At 36.9% G+C, this 19922-nt stretch overlaps 1 protein-coding gene across 1 annotated transcript in view; it reads right to left on the bottom strand.

Annotated features, from left to right (window-relative positions):
- Window positions 1-15524: 15524 nt before the first annotated feature.
- The window catches only part of CSMD1 (CUB and Sushi multiple domains 1), a 972765-nt gene continuing 968367 nt past the window's right edge, over window positions 15525-19922 (bottom strand). Inside the window, exon 61 of the mRNA XM_007944438.2 lies at window positions 15525-15684. Within this exon, the coding sequence (XP_007942629.2) occupies window positions 15525-15684 (160 nt within the window). The remainder of the gene's footprint in view (window positions 15685-19922) is intronic.

Consider the following 19922-nt stretch of genomic DNA (forward strand, 5'->3'; position numbering starts at 1 on the left):
TGTTACCACATTTTGTATTGTACACTTTACTTGCTCTTCTAGAAATTAAAATTATGAATGGTACTTAACCCATAGACTTGTTAAGATAATTAAATAAGATAATGCAAGTCCATCTCTTAAAGTAAGACTAGAATAAACTAAACATTCAGTGGATGCTAGTTTATATTCTCTTTTTAATTTAGAGGTTTTTTTTTTTTTTTTTTTAAATCATTCTTTGGCTTTTATGGTTTCTCTTTATGTTGATTAGTTCCTAAAAAACGATAAAAATACGTTTGAAATCTTTTAAGTGTTACATGAAATCAGCTTGGTAATCTCTATCTCACATCATAAAAACTCAAGGAATCATCTTGGGTGTAATTTCTTTTCCTTCATGTACTCTTATATATATATATATATATATATATATATATATATAGTAAATGATTAATGCAACTCAAACATTGAATTGTACATGTGAAAAATGTTGAAATGGCTAATGTTGTGTTATGTATTGTGGTAGTTAAATTTGCATGTCAACTTGGCTGACTTGGCTGAGCCTGACTGAGTGGCTGGGAAGCTGGTGGTAGTTATTCCCCATGATGAGACTGGCAGACGACTCCACGGTGGGATCTACCACAAGGAGCTGAGTTGGGATGTTGTCTGCTTCCTGTATATAGGGATAAGCCTTGGGGATAGTCTCTAGTTTTTGGCACTCTAGGACTCTGCATGTAGCCATGTAGTTGTTCGTCAGCCTGCCATGCTCTGCCAACCTTGGGACTTAAAATGGACTTAAATGAATGGCCTGCTGTGTGGTTTGGTAACATCAGGACTGTGACTTTTTACTTGTTAACCTTGGGCTTCTCAGCCTCAGTAGCCAGCAGCTGTCTAAGTGAAGAGATGCCTCTAGCTCCAGTGGGCCGGGAGCAGGAGGCAGAGCTGGACCCCAAGGTTGAGGGGCTTTCACCCAGCCCTAGAGCCTGGCACTTTGAACTTGGACTTAAAGCCTCCAAACTGTAAGAGAATAAACTCTTGTTTGTTAAGGCCATCTCATTTGTGGTATATTCTTGTCAGAGCAGCACCAGGTAACCAGAACACATATAATTTTACAATTAAAAAAAACAGATTCCATGTGGATTCTGAAAATGTATAAAAGTCCTTGCCTTCCCACCTACCCTATCATCACTCAAATTTCTTCATTTGAGATACAAATCCCAAGGGCTTTTAAGTTAAGTTAAGATCTGGAATGAAAGGCTGTGGTTGTTGTTAGGTACCCTCAAGTTGGCTATGAATCATAGTATCTTATGTACAATAGAACAAAACACTGCTTGGCCTTGCATCATCTTCACAATCTGCTATTCTTGAACTCACGATTATACCACAGTGTCAATTCATCTCATTGATGGTTTTCCCCTTCATTGACCCTCTACTTTATTAAGCAAGATATCCTTCTCTGACACAACCAAAGTACATGAGAGGAAGTTTGGCAGTCCATTGTATTTTCAATATTCTTCACCAACATCATAATTCAAATGCACTAATTCCTTTTCAGTATTTCTTAGTCATTGTTCACTTTTCACATTCATATGAGGGGATTGAAAAGACCATGGCTTGGGTCAGGAGCACCTTAGTCTTTAAAGTGACATCTTTGTTCTGTAATACTTAAAGAAGTCTTTTGCAGAAGATTTTCCCAGTACGATATGATGTCTGATTTTTTGACTGCTGCTTCCATGGATTTACTTTGGTTCTAAGTAAGATGAAACCACTGACAATTTCTATATTTTCTCCATTTGTCATGATATTGTTTATTGGTCCAGTTGTGAAGATTTTTGTTTTCTTTATGTTGAGGTGTAATCCATGCTGAAGACTGTAGTCTTTGATCTTCATCAGTAAGTGCTTCAAGTCATCTTCACTTTCAGCAAGCAAGGTTATGTCATTTGCATTTCTCAGGTTGTTAGTGTATTTCCCTCCAATTTTGACTCTGTTCTTCTTATCTGGTTCACCTTCTCAGATAGTTTGCTAAGGATACAGATTGAACTAATATAGTGAAATTATCAAACCCTGAATCACACCCTTCTTGATTTAAACTCTGCTTGAATGACTACTTCTTGCTCTATGTACAGGTGCCTCATGAGCACAATTAAGTGTTCTGGAATTTTCCAACTTTCTTAGCATAAAAGAGTAAGCACCTCCAGAACAGCCTCTATTTGTTGAAACATCTCAAGGGTTTTCTGTCAATTTCCAGAGTCTTGTTTTCTGCCAATTCCTTTAGTGCATCTTAGGCTTCTTCCTTTAATATCATCAGCTCCTGATCACACGATATCTTCTGAATGGTTGAACATCAACAAATCCTTTTTGGTATAGTGATTCTTGTATTCCTTCCATCTTCTTTTGATGGTGCCTGCACCATTCAGTTTTTTCCCCATGGAATCACTATTGTAACTAAAATATTGATATTTTTCTTCAATTCTTTCAGCTTACAAAATGCAGAGAGTGCTCTACCCTTTTGGTTTTCTAATTCCAGGTCTTTGCACATTTCATAATAGTATTTTACATTATCTTCTCAGGCCACCCATTGAAATATTCTTTTCAACTCTTTTATTTCATCACTTCTTCCATTTGCTTTAGCTACTCTCCTTTCTAGATTAAAAAAAAAAAAACCTCACTGCCATCAAGTTGATTCTACTCATAGTGACTCATAGTGGGTTTCCAAGGCAGTATCTCTACAGAAGTAGATTGCCCAACCCTCTGAGGAGTGGCTTGTGGGTTTCAACCTCCAGCCTTCTGGTCAGCAGTCAAAGGCCTTAATTAGATAAAATAATGTCTTGAATAAAAAGGTATGCAACAGATAAAAAACAGATGGAGAGTGGAAGAAGTGGGAAAGAAAGTTCTTTAGTAAAAAATGTAATCCTGGAATTTAAAGGTCATGATAACACAGTCAGCTAGAGCCAAGTAAACCATTAATATCCAGGGATATTGCAGAAGGTAGAATGGAGTCCTTAAACTTGGAGAATGGAAACAGACAAACCATACCAAAATGCAGAGAACCTTCATAGTGGAATCCAAGTGTTTCAGCCAGTTGTTTTGACCAATGACAAGTTTTCTAGGGAATGAGTGGCTGAGGACCTGAGTCTCAGGCTACTATTGCCAAGTATTGTGGCATGGCAGGTATTAGTCTCCTAGTGTTGCCTTTGCAAATTATCTCACATTTTGTGGCTCAAAATTACAGAAATTTATTCTCTCACATTTGCAGAGGTAAGAAGTCTGACATCAAGTTGTCAGCAGGTCAAAGGAAAACCCTTGGAACTATAAGGAGAATGCATCCCCTGCCTCTTTCAGCTTCAGTTATTACAGGTGTTCTTTGGCTTGTGGCTACAACACTCCAATCTCTGCCTCTGTTTTCAGACATCATATTCATCTATGTGTGCCTTTGTATGAACTCCCTCTACCTCTCTCTGAAAAAGTACATATGATCGCATTTAGAGCATATCTGGATAATCCATGATAATCTCCGATCACAATCACTTATTTTATCACATACAGTGACAGTCATAGGTTGCAGACATTAAGACATAGATATATCTTTGAAGCCACCATTTTGCCCACTAATGTGGACAAAGACTAATAGTAGAGGAAAGAATAGTTCAGACTTTGGTGGTAGACCTTCAGATTCAAGGTGTTATGTTCATTGTAAATAGGAGGTTTGGTGGCATAGTGCTTAAGGCATTTGACTGCTAAGCAGAAAACTGGTGCTTCAAACCCATCAGCTACTCCTCAGAAGGAGGATTGGGCAATCTACTTCCATAGTGATACCACCTCGGCAACCCCAGGAAGGGTTGCTATGAGTTGGATCCAACTCAATGGCAGTGTGTTTGGTTTGGTTTATTCATTGCAAATACATTTTTTCAATAATATAAACAGTGGCTATGCACAAGGAATTAAGATAAGCTATTATCTTAAGAATTAAGAAGATAATTAAAAAATGGTTGCAGCAGTATATTGATAGAGAACTTCCAGAGGTTCAAGCTGGATTCAGAGGAGGACGTGGAACAAGGGATATCATAGCTGTTGTCAGATGGGTCTTGGCTCATAGGAAAGAATACCAGAAAGATGTTTATTTGTGTTTTATTGACTATGCAAAAGCAATTGATTATGTGGATCATAACAAATTATGGATAATTTTGAGAAGAATGGGAATTTCAGAACACTTAAGTGTGCTCATGAGGAACCTGTACATGGACAGGAGGATGTCATTCGAATAGAACAAGGGGACAATGCATGATTTAAAATCAAGAAAGGAGTGTGTCTGGGTTGTATCCCTTCGCTATACTTATTCAATCTGTATGCTGAGCAAATATTCTAAGAAGCAAGACTAAATGAAGGAGAAGGTGGCATCAGGATTGGAGGAACAATCGTTAACAACCTGTGATATACTGATGATAAAACTTTGCTTGCTGAAAGTGAGAATAACTTGAAGCACTTACTCATGAAGATTGAAGAACACAGTCTGCAGTATGGATTACATCTCAGTATTAAGAAAACAAAAATCCTCACAACTGGGCCTATAACCAGCATCACGATAAATGGAGAAAAGATTGAAATTGTCAAAGACTTCACATTGCTTGGTTCTACAACTGACACCAATGGAAGCAGCAGTTAGGACATGAGATGATGTATAGCACTGGGCAAATCAGCTGCAAAGGACCTCTTTCAAGTGCTGAAGAACAAACATGTCTCCCTGAAGACTAAGGTGAGCCTGACACAAACCATGGTATTTTCAATAGCCTCATATGCATGTGAGAGCTGGACAATGAATAAGGAGACTAAAGAAGAGTTGATGCTTTTGAGTTGTGGCATTGGCAAAGAATGCTGAAAGTACCATGGACTTCTAAAAGAACTAAAAAATCTGTCCTGGAAGAAGTATAGCTCCTTGGAAGTGAGAATGGCCAGACTTTGTCTCATCTACTTTGGTGATGTTGTCAGAAGAGACTATTCCCTGGAGAAGGATGTCATGATTGGTAAGGTGGAGGGTCAATGAAAGAGGGGAAGCTCCTCAATGAGATGGACTGACACAGTGGTAGCAGTGATGGGCTCATGTACAGCAAGGATCAAGCAGCTGGTGCAGGATTGGGCAGTATTTTGTTCTATTGTGCATAGCATTGCTATAAGTTGGAGATGACTCAATGGCACCTCACAACAACAACAACATACACATGGACATCACCATATGGAATATACAGGAATTAGATCAACTACATCTGTGGAAAGAGGTGATGGAGAAGCTCAATATCTTCAGTCAAAATAAGTACAGGAGCTGACTGTGGAACAGACTATCAAATTCTCATATGCAAGTTCAAGTTGAAGCTGAAAAAAATTAGACAACTTCACAAGAGGTGAAATATGACCTTGATTATATCCTACCACAATTTAGAGACCATTTGAAGAATAGCTTTGATGCATTAAACACCAATGACTAGAAATCAGATGAATTGTGGGATGGCATCAAACAGATCATACATGAAGAAGGCAAAAAGTCACCAAAAAGATGGGAAAGGAAGAAAAGACAAAAATGCATGTCAGAAGAGACTCTGAAACTTGCTCTTGAATGGAGAGAAAATAAAGAAAATAGAAGAAATGACAAGATAAAAGAGCTGAACAGAAGATTTCAAAGAGCAACTCAAGAAGACAAAGTCAATTATTATAATGAAATGTGCAAAGACCTGGAGTTAGAAAACCAAAAGGGAAGAACATCCTTGACATTTCTCAAGCTGATATGACCATATAACCTTGCTTGCTGAAAGTGAAGATGACTTGAAGCATTCACTGATGAAGATTAGACTACAGTTTGCAGTATGGATTACCTCAACCTAAAGAAAAGGAAAATCTTCACAACAGGACCAATAAGGAGAATCACAATATATGGAGAAAAGATTGAAAATGTCAAATATTTCATATTACTTGCATCTATAACCAACACTCATGGGGACAGTAGTCAGGAAATCAGATGCCATATTGAACTGCAAAAATCTGCTACAATAGATCTTTTTAAAGTGTTGAAGAGCAAAGATGCCTTTTTGAAGACTATAGTGCACCTAATTCAAGCCATGGTATTTTCAATTGCCTCATATGCATGTGAAAACTGGAAAATGAATAAGGAACCTAAGAAGAGTTGATGATACTTTTGAATTACGGTGTTGGTGAAGGATACTGAAAGTATCATTGACTTCCAGAAGAATGAACAAATCTGTCCTGGAAGAAGTACAGCTGAAATGCTCCTTGGAAGTGAGAATGTCCAGACTTTGTCTCACCTACTTTGGTCGTGTTGTCAGAAGTGACCATTCTCTGGAGAAGGATATCATGCTTGGTAAAGTGTAGGGTCAGTGAAAAAAGGAAGACCCTCAATGAAATGGATTGACACAGTGGCTGTAAGAATGGGCTCAGATACAGCAAGGAATGTGAGGATGGCACATGACCAGGCAGTGCTTTGTTGTGTTGTATAAAGATACCTATGAGTCAGAGCTGACTCTTAAGGCACCTGTTCTGGTTACCTAGTGCCACTCTGACAAAAATATACCACAAATGGGATGTCTTGAACAAACTGGAGTTTATTCTCCAGAAGTCCGAGTTCAAACTGCCAGGCTCTAGGGGCTGGGTGAAAGCCCCTCAACCTTGGGCTTCAGCTCTCCCTTGTGCTCCCAGTACACTGATGCTAGAGGCATCTCTTCACTTAGGTGGCTACTGGCTGCTGAGACTGACAAGCCCAAGGTCGACAAATAAAATTGCACAGTCCTGATGCTACCAAACCACACAGTACACCATTCATTTAAGTCCATTGAAAGTCCCAAGATCGGCAGAGTATGGAAGGCTATTGAACAGTGACTGGCTACATGCAGGGTTCAAACATACCATAAGCTAGAGACCATTCTCAAAGCTATTTCTTATATATGGGAAGCAAACTATATACCCAAAGCAGCTACTCAGCTGTTCCAATAGATTCCACCACAGAGTTAATTACCAATCTCACCATGGGGAATAACTACATTCAGCTGCCCAGCCACTCAACCAGGCCCAGCCAAGTTGACACACAAACTTAACCACCACAACACCTAACACCTAACAACAACTACTATTATGCTTTCTACATATTTCTAATTATTCTGAACTCATAAGTTTGTTGTAAGGATTAACTGAGATAATACCTATGAAACAGTAGAGTGTTTGGAATAAAGAAAATGTTCCATATATGCTAACTTTTATTATTACTTTAACAGTGTATTCTTTCCTAAAAGAACAATCATAGGATCAAAGCTTATTCACTGAATTCTTGTAATTTAATTCTTTTAGCTCCACTTGGCTTACAATGCTAATTAACTACTCTGTAAAAAATCATTTCATTCCCCCAGCATGGGATTGAGTCTATATGTGAAAATGCACACCTCTTATTCTTTTCCTTACATATTCCAAATTTCCCAAATTGAAAAAAAAAAAAAAAAAAAAAAAAAAATAAAAAAAAAAAAAAAAAAAAAAAAAAATAAAAAAAAATAAAAAAAAAAAAAAAAAAAAAAAAAAAAGTAGAACCAAAAAACTTACTGATTTTACCGGTTTTATTCAAATAGGTGGTTATCTTATTAATTTTCCTGTTTTTTAGCAATAGTCTCAGGAATGAACATTTTATTTCCAATTATATCTCTGACAGTGATGTTTCATTTTCTCATATCAAAAAGCTGTCTACATCCAAAACTTCTTGGGACTTCTACTAGTTACTAGATTTCATTGTTTTCATTCTGGCATAGGTCTAAATTTAATTGTACTCAAGAATAATGCACTGTCACGGGGGGGGGAAGCATATCTTAAATATAAGAGAAGAAAAATGATACTTGTAAACACTGTCTTCAAACTACTCTAAAATATGAACATTTCCAGTAATTCCACCGAATATCTCTGGGCTAAACTAAATTTCCAAAAAAGGCACAGGCTTTGCAAAGAAAACAACATATTGGCATCCCCAAATTACAATTTGGGTAACTATAGTTTCCAGGAGGAATTACAGAAGCATTCCAGATGTCAGTGGTAGTAGGATGTTGAGCAACATTTCAAAGCCATCAGGCAAACTTCAATGACTGTTATTTAAAAAATAAAAGTATAATATATGTCAATCATGAATTAATGTGTAAAATATAACATGCATTTTATATAGCTTGCAAAACTTTTATCGTAGCTAAATTTTTTTTTTCTCTATTTGTTTTATAGTATATTTTCAAAAAAAAAGTAAACTCACCAACAATATTGAGTACTTACTGTACACTGGGCCACAATTTTCAAATTTTACATCTCTTATCACATTTTAGTTTCTTTACAGCCCTTTGAGGTAGATATTATTATTGTATACATTTTAATGATAATGAAACTAAAGCACTGATAAATAAACTGCCCAATTTACATTCAAGATACCACAGGAGCCCTCTGTACACTGCTCCTCTCATTCTTCCTTGACCCTTCCTGGAAGTAATCACTAACTTGAATGTGATATCAATCACTTCCATGAATTTAAAAATAATGTTCCTACATATGGATCCTTTTATAATCTACACGTAATAATTTTCACACTTTGAATCAGGTTTGTAAATCAAATCATTTTTAACTCAAATATATATTTTTAAGATTCATCCATATCAAAAACATGTAGCTCAGATTTATTCAACCAACATATAAGTAGGCCAGCCTATGCTTTTGTAGATAATTGGGTTTCTCTGACCATACTCAAAAGATTCTGATTATTGACACAGATGGGTAAAGTCTCTAAGGCCTGCTGGAACTAAATGTCAAAATTTATCATGATAGCAACCAAAATTTAAAATTTCCTTATATTTAAAACCACCTATGCCACAGGTATGTAATACAAACAGGCATTCTAGGGCCTGTCCTAATCTTAAAACCATCAAGTAGTTATTTTAATCCTCTGAAATTGTTGAACATAATAAGAACTGAGAAAAAATGTCATCATAATTCATTTGGTGTAAATCTTTTTCTTCTCTCTGATTAAGTATGAAATTAAGATATAATCCTTTAGATTAAGAAGTTTAAGCAACCTGAAAAAACTTATCTCAGGTTCCCACAAGCCCATTCCTTAAAAGAAATTTTTCAATAAAATACAAATTGCTTTGATATCCACGAGAGGATAACAAAATAAAACAAGACAAAAATCGGTCTCCTTATCCATATTACAAAACTGTTCTTCTGTTCTTGCTACCATTTTAGTTCAAAATATTTCTATAAATGAAAAGCCTTACAGTGGCTGTCCAAACAAACAAAAAAAACCTCACTGCCGTCCACTCAATTTGACTCATGGGGTTTCGGAGGCAGTATCTCCACGGAGTGAGCTCTGGCATAGTGCCTAAGGCACTTGACTGCTAACCAGAACGCTGGCAGTTCAAATACACCACTCCAGGGAAGGAAGGTCCCGCAATCTACTTCCATAGTGATACTCCCTCAGAGACCCAAGGAGGGGTTGCTATGAGTCGGATCCGATTCCACCGCAAACAACAACATTTCTACGGAAGTAGATTGCCCAACCTTCCTTCTGAAGAGTGGTTGGTGGGTATGAACAGATTAGCAGTCAGATGCCTTAGGCATTACGCCACCAGAGCTCTCTAGTGGTTGTTTAGGCTTTCTCTAAGGAGACTGAACATTGTTGAAACTTACGGGCTTCTATATATGTCTCTGTTTGACGCTATACATATAAAGCTATTCATTCATTGAAAGGGATTTTGATGACATTAGGCAAGAGGAGCACTTAGTAAACTCAGTCACACTGAGAAGTTTGGAATGTTACTTTATGTTTTATGTTTTGGCATCAGGTACATGCAGAGGATAAGGATAGTGCTTCATAGGGACACTGAAGTAAAATTGAAGTGAACGGCACACAAGCATTGCCACTTAGAGATTAGATGAGCTAAGGCATTATTTATGTGAGTCGCTTTCTAAGCTTGTTAAATTGTAATTTCATCTGTTCAGTTTCTTAATTGCAAGCAAATGTAACCAAGTCCTGAAAACTTGAAGGGGGAAAATGAACAAAAACAACCTAATAGAAAGTATAGGTTATCTCCTGGATCAAATGGAAAGCCCTGGTACTAAGCCACTAAATCTTGGGAACGAAGGAGACAGTGTGGAATGAATGGCTGATCTCAGAGGTTGTCAGGGAGATGGAAGGGTCAAGGATCAGAATAAATTCAGCCAGACATTTCTTGTTTCTGTGTCATGCAGCTCAAGGATACTTTCCCCGAAAGAGGAGTTTATGTCCTAGCTCAGGTCAACATCTTATCCTTTGGCCAGGAGTGAGTGGGGATTAGTGATTGACAATCTACTAGTACTGATTTTATTTAGTATGGGCAGGATGGAGGAGGAATGACTCCCCAAAGGAAACATTTCACAGTGCTCATACTAAAAGAAAAGGTTTCTAAAACAGCAGATATACAGAGTTGTAAAAGATACTATTCTTGCCTACTTTGTCTCATTTGGTAAATCAAAGCACCATATAATTATATGGAAGTACTTAGAAAAAAAAGGCAAAGTGGAAGTCAGATTTTATTTATTGTTGTAAAGAACCATTACTGGAAACAGAATTGTGATATTGTGGCTATCCCAGGCTCTCTGGACCATCTTATTCTGTTCAGTGAGTATGCATACAATCCTCAGTTCTTCAAGCAAAGTTACTGAGCATGGAGTGTGAGAGACCCTGATATATTTGATTCAAATTCAACAAATATGTGAAGACCTTCTCTGTGCTGGATATCCTGCCCACGCTAAATACTTCAGTCATATGAGACAGATCTGTGAGACTAAGTATTAATTTATGGTCATTATTGAATATGCATAAGTAGAAAGGTAAAGTAAAACTCTTACCTGATTTCAGTGTGCTAGACAAAGACCCAGATGACAATTATAAACCATTTAAATTTCAACTTAATTTGATAAATACTTCTTGAGGACATATTATGTATGAGTTATTGTGGGGCATAAAGCAATTAGTAATATGAAGTATTTACTTCTCCTAGAGGTCTTATCTTGTGGTAACTACCACACACACATACACACACACATATTTATAGTTACAATGGGAGAAAATGTTCAGTTGCAAAAATATGAATTTGATAATGTGATATTTTAGGGAAAAAGAAGAAAGTTTGTTAAAACAGGAGAAAACTGAAGTCTGATCTGAATTGTGCTTTGCTGTGTTTCCTTGGGTAAAATAAGTAACTTCTCTGAACTTCAGTTTCTTTATATGCATAAAATACAAACCCACTTTGCTAGATCATGAGAATTATTTGTGATGGATGCAAGTTACCGAGCATAGTGCCTTGTATGCAGTATTTAAAATTAAATGAAGCTCACAGCTCTCTAGTCAATTCTGACCCAAAATGACCACCATAGGGTTTCCAAGGCTGTAAATCTTTATGGAAGAAGACTGCCTCATCTTTCTTCTGCTGAGTGACTGGTGGGTTTGAATCACTGACCTTTTGGTTAACAGCCAAGTGCCTTAACCACCACACTGCCAGAGCTCCTTTGTATATAGTAAGTCTTCAATAAATGACAACTAAACACAGCTGCTGACCCAAAGAAACCCAAACAGTAAGTTGGATATTTGAAAACTTGTTTACTTTGAAGCCATACCAAGACTATTTTTATTACTGGTTGTTTTTTATTTTGTAATAGTTTGACTCTCAGGAAAATTAGTGTATCATTCTGTTTAACTGCAAGACTTTCAGCTTGATTGACCCCTGACTTATAAAACATTCTGTTTCCTCTCAGCCCAGAAATGAATGGAGGAGAGCTGGCTCAGAATTCTAAACCATGTATGAAAGAATGATTATTTTTCTTTTTTAGCCTTCTTTGTAATATTTTTAATGATTTATCAAATATGCCTATAATTTTCACATATGCCAGGTTTACTATTGTGAAAGCTTATAGAAATAGCTCCCGTGTTTAAAAAAATAAAATAAAATGAAAACTTCTTGAATATGGCTTTGATTGCAGTTTGGAGGAAAATAGAAACCATAATTGTTTTGAATCCAAACCATTAAGAAAGCTGTCAGCTTCAACATTATTGTACTTTTTGTCATGGTTCATCATAACTGTGCTATTTATTAATCATGATAATAATGTCTTGGGAAAATATTGACCCTCATTCTAAGTACAACAAAGGCTTGTTACTAACACTTCAATTTTTTGCATCCCTCACAACAGGTTCAATGCATGTATTAAAGCTAAAAATAAATTCACACAAGAAATAGAAATCTAAAATTAAATATTTAATTAGAACTCTGATTTGCTTTAAAGATAGGTGGCATTGCACAGGCTATATTACACTTTATAATTTTTTTTTTTTTGACAAAAAAGATACTGTTCATTTTAACAGGCCACTTTAATATTAATACATGTGTAATAGGATTGGAACTGAAAATCAGCTAGAGATGGTACATTTTACATTATTGGGAAAATTACAGTTTTGTATTGTAAAAACATTTATTTTTAACAATTTACCTACATTAATCAAAAAATTACAGCATATTTAATAATTTTACAAATTCTTCATAAAAAATATATCTCTGTACAAAAAGGTCTTTTGCACCTACTTCATGTCAGCAGCATGTGGTGAAATGGCAAGATGGGAAAGTGGGAATGATGATGAGTTGACCTGATCATAATGCCAGCGTTCTTTTTTCCCCTTTTTATAATAGCTTTTTTGTTGTTGTTTACAAAATATTTTACAGAAGAAAAAAATTATTGCAGCTAGCCTGAACTGAAGAAAGGCAAGATGTGTGAAACAAGCAGCAGTTTTAAACAGCTTTGAAGCACATAACCTGTTTTTAGCATGTGGTTGTTTCCCCTCGCATGTGTTCTGGTTGCCTTCCAGGAAGAGTCTTCTAAGACCTGACTCAGTAAGCACATTTCCTGACTGCCTTCACAAGATCCTTCCAACATTTCACTGGAGATTTGATTAAATACTGCACACACCCTAGGAATAAACTAGGCAGAATTCTCACAAGAGAATTTCATTGATATTTTCTTTTTTTTTTTTAAATAACATGCTCAGAACTGGCAACCAAAGGATAGTATGACTTTGCACACAAAGGAAAATATTATCTAATCTGATATGTGGTTTCTTGTATGTATGTATCTCCTGTCATTTCAGGATTTCATAACGTCATTGACCAGCAAGCAGGCCAGGGATGTGGGAACAGAGACATTAATTCAGACTCTGAAGTCAGCATTTTGCACCTAGTTTGAATGATTCAAACTTTGATATGTACAATATATATATATGTATATATATACACCTAATATATATATAGAGTAACCCTGTTCTCCCTTGCACACAATGATCCTCAAACTTTCTACAATTTTCTGTTTGCTTTCGTTCAAGATGTGTTAGGAGCTCTGCTTCTGCTGACCTCATCTAGTCCATTGAAAATAAAGGAAACAAAAAAAAAAAAAAAAAAAAAGCTATGCAAGCACTCCAGTTTGCAAAGTATGCACTCCAATTTGCAAAGTAAATCTCCAGAAATGTTGTCAGGTTGGATAGGAACAAATATGCAGAGAATTCAGCATGATAATTTGGAATTGATTTGCAAAAGGAAAAGAAAGTGCTAGAAGAGGTCCCTTATGCCCTCCTAACAGCATATTCACCTTACAATGAGTAACACAACAGTGGGGAGCCAAGTGAAAAAATTTAGTAAAATGTTCTACTCAAAATGTATGACTTTTAAAAGAATGATTTTTTTTTTCATTTTTGAAGTTCTGTATTTAAACAAGAAATAGACAAACATACTGGTTTTAAAGCTAGCTGTGAATATGAGAACTGTAAGAACTGTAACAAAGCAAAGGCCAATTTTAAGGTTCTGATGTTTCTATTGCTATCACTCTAGAAAGTGAGACAGGGCAGATTTTCAATCTGTGGAATGCATACTATAAAATCAAATAATAAAATAAACATTATCTTCTGCAACTATTTTATCAAACAAGTGTAAATAAAAATAAACCTAAGTATTCTTTGACTTTGTTACATAAACATTCTCATTGCCTCATCTTCTATTTAATTTTCTTCACATTGGGGATCATACATATTTTATTTATACTGTATGTCATAATATACCAAACTATAATGAATTTCATTCTTCAAAAATCACTAAAATTTTATTTCTGTCTAGATGTATAAAGCATGAAACATAAGACAAATTAGTATATAAAATATGGCATTAGAATAGTAGAGTGTATGTAATCTTTCTTTGCCTCCAGAGGAAAACTTGGTAATTTGATACGGAACAATTTCCATTGAGTTCAAGGTGCTACTGTAGTAAATTGTCTTTCAATGCAATATCACAGAATGATGGCACCCCAACGGGAAAATGGTAACAATGCAAAAGGGAAAACTGCATTGTGAGCTAAAACTTACAAGTTCCTTTGCTCTCTAAAATAAATTACTATTCACATTTTTACATAGCAAATAGCAATTGCTGCAAACACCCTGCTGTTAAGTAGTACAATGCTGACAATAATTGAGCGACAATGTTACTAAAGGAAGAAAACACATGGGAAATAAAAAGGCCTCTTCTTTTTTCTTCCTCATTGGACATCTTTGATGAACTCAACACATTAATGGAGCTGATAGAAGCATTAATATATCTTTTCAATAGCATACATTTGAAAGAAAAAAAAAACTGTGCCATATCTGGGGATTTTTTTTTTTTCCTACACACCAACTAAACTGATGGTGGAATGTTTAACTTGACAGTATGAGAGGGTGTGTATATACAATGGATAGTGTGTATAAACCCTGTGTAAATAGTTTTTTTATTATTATTATTTTAATTAGAATCTTACTCAGTCATTCATAACACACTAGTGCAAAAAATTGTGCATCAAAAATTCTGCAATAGAAGAGCTGACTGGGAAACTTGCAAATGGCCCTAATAATGGACACTGAGGTGAGCTGAGAGAGCTTCTCAAAGGTTGTCAGGTCTCAGGGATGACATAGTGAAGCATTTGTAGGTGTGTGCATCTATCAGAATGGGTATCTTCTTCAAGAATGCTTTCTTTTCAGAGTACTGGTGTCCATGGGAGCTAAAAAAACACAAACATGAACGTATTGTGGTGCTATCATTTTGTCACTGCACCCACAGGATGTATCCAAGTGCCCAGAAGATTGCATTGAAAGGCATCCCAGCCACACAAAAATATGAAAGTCTGAGGCATTATGTATGACATATTGGCATAACTTGGCAGTCTTCCTTAAGTGTATTTGATTTCAAGCAGATGCAGCCAGGCATTTTGATTCCACTTTCAGAACAAAGATGCATTTGAAGATTGATCCTCAGAAGACTCTGACACATTTTACTAGAAATTTTCGCTGCATGTATGCCAGTAGAAGATGTTAAAGGTTGCTGCAGCAAAGCCAAGAGTAGAAGGGAGAGTGGTATATGGCACCAAAGGAATTACTGCTTGTCCGTCAGAGGTATGGCTATGAATCAGTCCTATTGGGGCACTGAGGGCTATACCACTGTACAAACTGTGTTCAGAGTTGTGTCAAACCGCACAGCCTTTGCTTCTGTGGGTTTTAAGTTTGTATCATACATGGGGTTTTCAAATGAAGCTTGTCCATTGCTGTTTTCATGTCCAGCATAGCCATTGTACTGAACTTTTGGTCTTGTTCTAAAGTGAAAAGAAGGAACAAATAATTAGAATCTTGATTTCTTTAACAGAAATGAAACAGGAGCTGGCTCTTGCTCGAGCACAGAGTAACGCTTAAGAGACTATGTACAGTGACAGGCAGAGGTGCACATATTCACATATATTGGAGTTTATTTTTTAATTGGTGGTTGACATTATAAAGATGGTTTTAAAAAATTGAAGCAATTTCTAAAATTAAAGAATTTTTTATGCTTTCTACTTATACTACTGGTAAAATGGAAAGATGACCAACTCTGGAGTCTGAGAGGTTTCAAAATTCATATATACTCTGTAAGTGTTAGGACCTTGGTTAAGTCACTTAATTTTCTAATTCTTTATAAAATAAGAATGTTAAAAGAAAATCTCTACAGACTATCTACGATTAAAGAATTAGAAGATTTTTGTTGTTGTTGTTAGAAAATATCTAAAGATCATCTTGTCTAACCCCCCCCTCCCCAAAAGAAATTACAAAAGAAAAATATTCCAGGTGATAAAAACAGAATTTAAATGTAAACAGCCACACTAGTAAAAACACTTGATAAATGACTGTAAAGATACTTCTGTTTTAGTAATTGACTAGATTTTCCTGTTACAGTATGTTCATTCAGTAAAAGAGAAATACAAAGTGTGAGACTTGTAAAACTAACTTCCCATCAGCAGAAAAACCATTTGCAACATTTCCAGGAGTTGGAGAGATCTTTGACACTGAACTTGGAAAATACTGCAGTAAGTAAAATTCAGACAAATGTTAATGAAGCTAAGACCTGGCTGAAAACTTCATTTAGTCACCCAGGTTGTGTGTCACCAATGTTCCCACACATTGAGGGAAATGTTACAGAGTTAGATTAGGTACAACCAGACTGTGCAGACATAAATTTATCCTGACAAATCCTGTGGAGGACATGACTTAGGAATTCTTGTTATGAATGAGAGAGAATACAACTTCAAGCATAAGAATAATGTAAAAAACTCAAAAATAAGTGAAAAAAAAGTTTTATCTGGAGAAGTATGAGGTCAATTCGTTAAGGAATTTTTTATCTGAGGAGAGTAAGAAGCCAGTGGACAGAAAGTTTAGAACTGGGTGTGTTCCCTTCACAAGGGGCAAGTACTGCAAGTACTCAAGAAAATGGATTCACGAGTGCCTGGAAAAATTGGCACTGTGATGCAAAAAAGCCCCACATTCCTCATATGGTATGAAACTCAAAGGCTGTAGAAACCTAGAACTTTCAGTGGTCTACTAGCTGTCATCCCGACAGTCATGAGATCAGAGAACCTTCTTTTATTTCCTAGACACAAGGCAAATCTCATAGATTCTGGTGCAAATTTGGGAAGGGTAGAAAGACCAATCTTCCCACCAGCCTAAGGGAATGGAAAAATCTACTTCATATCAAAAACATATAAAAAAGTAAGATAAATGATATCTCCCATGCATTTGATTTTGTAGATTGAGATCTATTTCAGTTACGTTACCTTAGCTGAGGCAAGGAACTACTGGCAGTTGATAGGGATTGTTCTAAGGTTGAAGGAAGCAACCTGTCAGGTATATTGAATACACTCCCAAGGCTATGTTGTCTTCAAATAAAATCAGAACTCATATTCAATTAATACATAAGTATATATAATTGTGTAATATCTTTTTATAGAAAAACAGAAATGTTGAAAATAATTTCCTGAGAATAAAGTAAAAGTGTGCATCATTGAGAGGGCACACAAAGGCAACACATCTCTGAGGTTTAGGGGATGCCATGAGTGATAGTTGGAGCTGTGTGTCAACTTGACTGGACCACAATTCTGTGTGATTTAAGAAATTGTGATGTGGGTTGTTCCCATGATGGGATCAGATGTATATGTTTTGAGCAGCCAATCCATTGAAAGGGAGTTTCCCTAGGGGTGTGGCCTGCTTCCAACATATTTATGGGCATCCTGGGAAAAGAGACACTCTTCTATGGATTGGGATTCTGTTGAGCTGCCTACAACTGTTCGTGAGCAAACAATCCACCATTTGGCCTGGAGATGTTGGATTCATCATTCGTTGGAGTCAACAGCAGTATACTGCCTGCCAACCTTGAACTCCTCAGCCCCTGCAGCTGCGAGAGTCAGGAAAAGCCTCCAGCTTGATGTTTGATCCAAGAATTTGGACTTTCCAGCTTCTATAAATGTGTGAGCCATTTTCCAAAGATAAATTTCTCTTTCTCTCTATATATAAGCTTTACTGGTTATGTTTCTCTGGAGAACCCAGTCTAACACATTAGGTACCAGGAGTGGTTCTAGAGAGACAAAATCATAAGGAGAGCTTCCTAAATTGGTTCTCTAATTTGATTCATTGTAAAGGCACCGGTGACCCTGGCTGTGTTAGTAAAGAAGGCCCTGCTGATCCATGGCGTGAGGTGGCAACATTAATATGCAAAATAGCACCACCAGTAGATCAATTACTTTTGAGAAGTGAGGCTCTGGGTGATCACATATTTGATACTTTTCTGCAATTTTGTCAGCATGAGGAGTATAAAGAAGCTGGTTGGTTGGTCCTACTTACACCAGGCAAAGTGGTGAAAGAGCGAGATGAGCTCAGGATGGCTGAGTGACAGCTTAAGCGCAACATATTGTTGTTGTTGTTATGTGCCGTCGAGTTGGACCCTACTCATAGCGACCCCTCCTTGGGCTTCCGAGGCACTATCACTACAGAAGTAGATTGCCCCTTCTTCTTCTGAGGAGCAGCTGGTGAGTTTGAACTGCCAGCCTTTTGGTTAGCAGTCAAGTGCCTTAGGCACTATGCTGCCAGAGACCTCAATGTTTCCAGTTGTGCTCTGAAAGCCTATTTCTTCTAGTAACAGAGCTGATATTGCTGAAAATCAAACCCAGAGTCTTATTGTAAGTGTGGCTGAATTACAACACCAATTAAATTGCCAACCCAGAATGGTGTCTGAAGTGAGGGCATTGATTGGGGAAAAAAAGGGATCCTGAAACCTGGAATGGGGACATATGGGCAAATAGTAAAAAAGATCAGGATGTGGAGCCTGTAAATTCTGTTGAATCCCTCCCATTTGAAGGGATTATTGTAAAACCATCATCCCCTCCACCTCAGTTTGATGGGATTAACCCAACTGTCCCTGCTAGGTCATTGCCTGAGGCAGAGGCCATGAAAGACATTGCTGACTGTTCTCAGGAACTGCCTCAACCACCTATTTATTATTGCTGATGACCTATAACTAAAATTAAGTCCAAGCGAGCCCCCAAAGGTGAAACAGAAAGTGTGACTGAGGAGGTGGTACGCTACACCTGAAAAGACCTCCTTGATTTTGCTAACATGTATAGACAGAAACCTGGAGAATATGTATGGGAATGGCTACTGAGGGTGTGGGATAATGGTGCAAGAAATGTAAGACTGGATCAGTCTGAGTTTATTGATTTAGGCCCACTAAGTAGTGATTCTTCATCAATGTTTCAGCTCGAGAGCTTAGGAAAGGATCTAATAGTTTACTTGGTTGGCTTACTGAAACATGGATCAATTTGAAGTACCAGACCTGCCTTGGTATAATGTAGAAGAAGGTATCCAAAGGCTTAGGGAATTTGGCCTGTTAGAATGGATTTATCAGATTAGACCCCTAGAGCCAGAAATGGAGAGTCCAGAAGACACACCTTTCACCAGTATGGTGAGGAATAAATTTGTGAAGGGAGTCCCAGCATCCTTGAAGACTGCTGTGATTAAGCCAGATTTGACAGTGGGAACTGCCCTAATAGAACTAAAATGCTTAACTATTATGGGACTAATTGGACCCCATGGTAGTAGGGGCCAAGAGGCAGCAGTTAATTGACAAATGCAAGGTAGGTGTGGTTACCATAATGGAGTCGAAACAGTAATCAGAATACTCAGATTTGTGTGGAATTATGGCAGTAACCACGTAGTCATGATGTTCCTAGTAGTAAAATACAGAGAAAACCTACTAAATATTTACTTGATCTGTATAGACAGAAGAATTCTAGGTCAATATAGATTCAACATAGCAGCCTGTATTGAATTGCCAGAATATAGAGTCACAGCCTATCAATCAATTCCCAGACTTGAGTCAGTTTACAGATGCACAATCCCTTGAATGAAGGGGAGGCCGGGTCACTTTGAAGAGGGACCTGACAACATTGCCAAAAATTTATAATGTCAATCTTTCTCCTAGCCTTCCCCAAAGGGATCTGAGACCGTTTACGAGAGTAACTATTCACTGGAG

This window comes from Orycteropus afer, unplaced genomic scaffold, assembly GCF_000298275.1.
Source record: "Orycteropus afer afer isolate SDZICR_OR568_19922 unplaced genomic scaffold, OryAfe1.0 scaffold00125, whole genome shotgun sequence".
Classification (NCBI taxonomy): Eukaryota; Metazoa; Chordata; class Mammalia; order Tubulidentata; family Orycteropodidae; genus Orycteropus; species Orycteropus afer.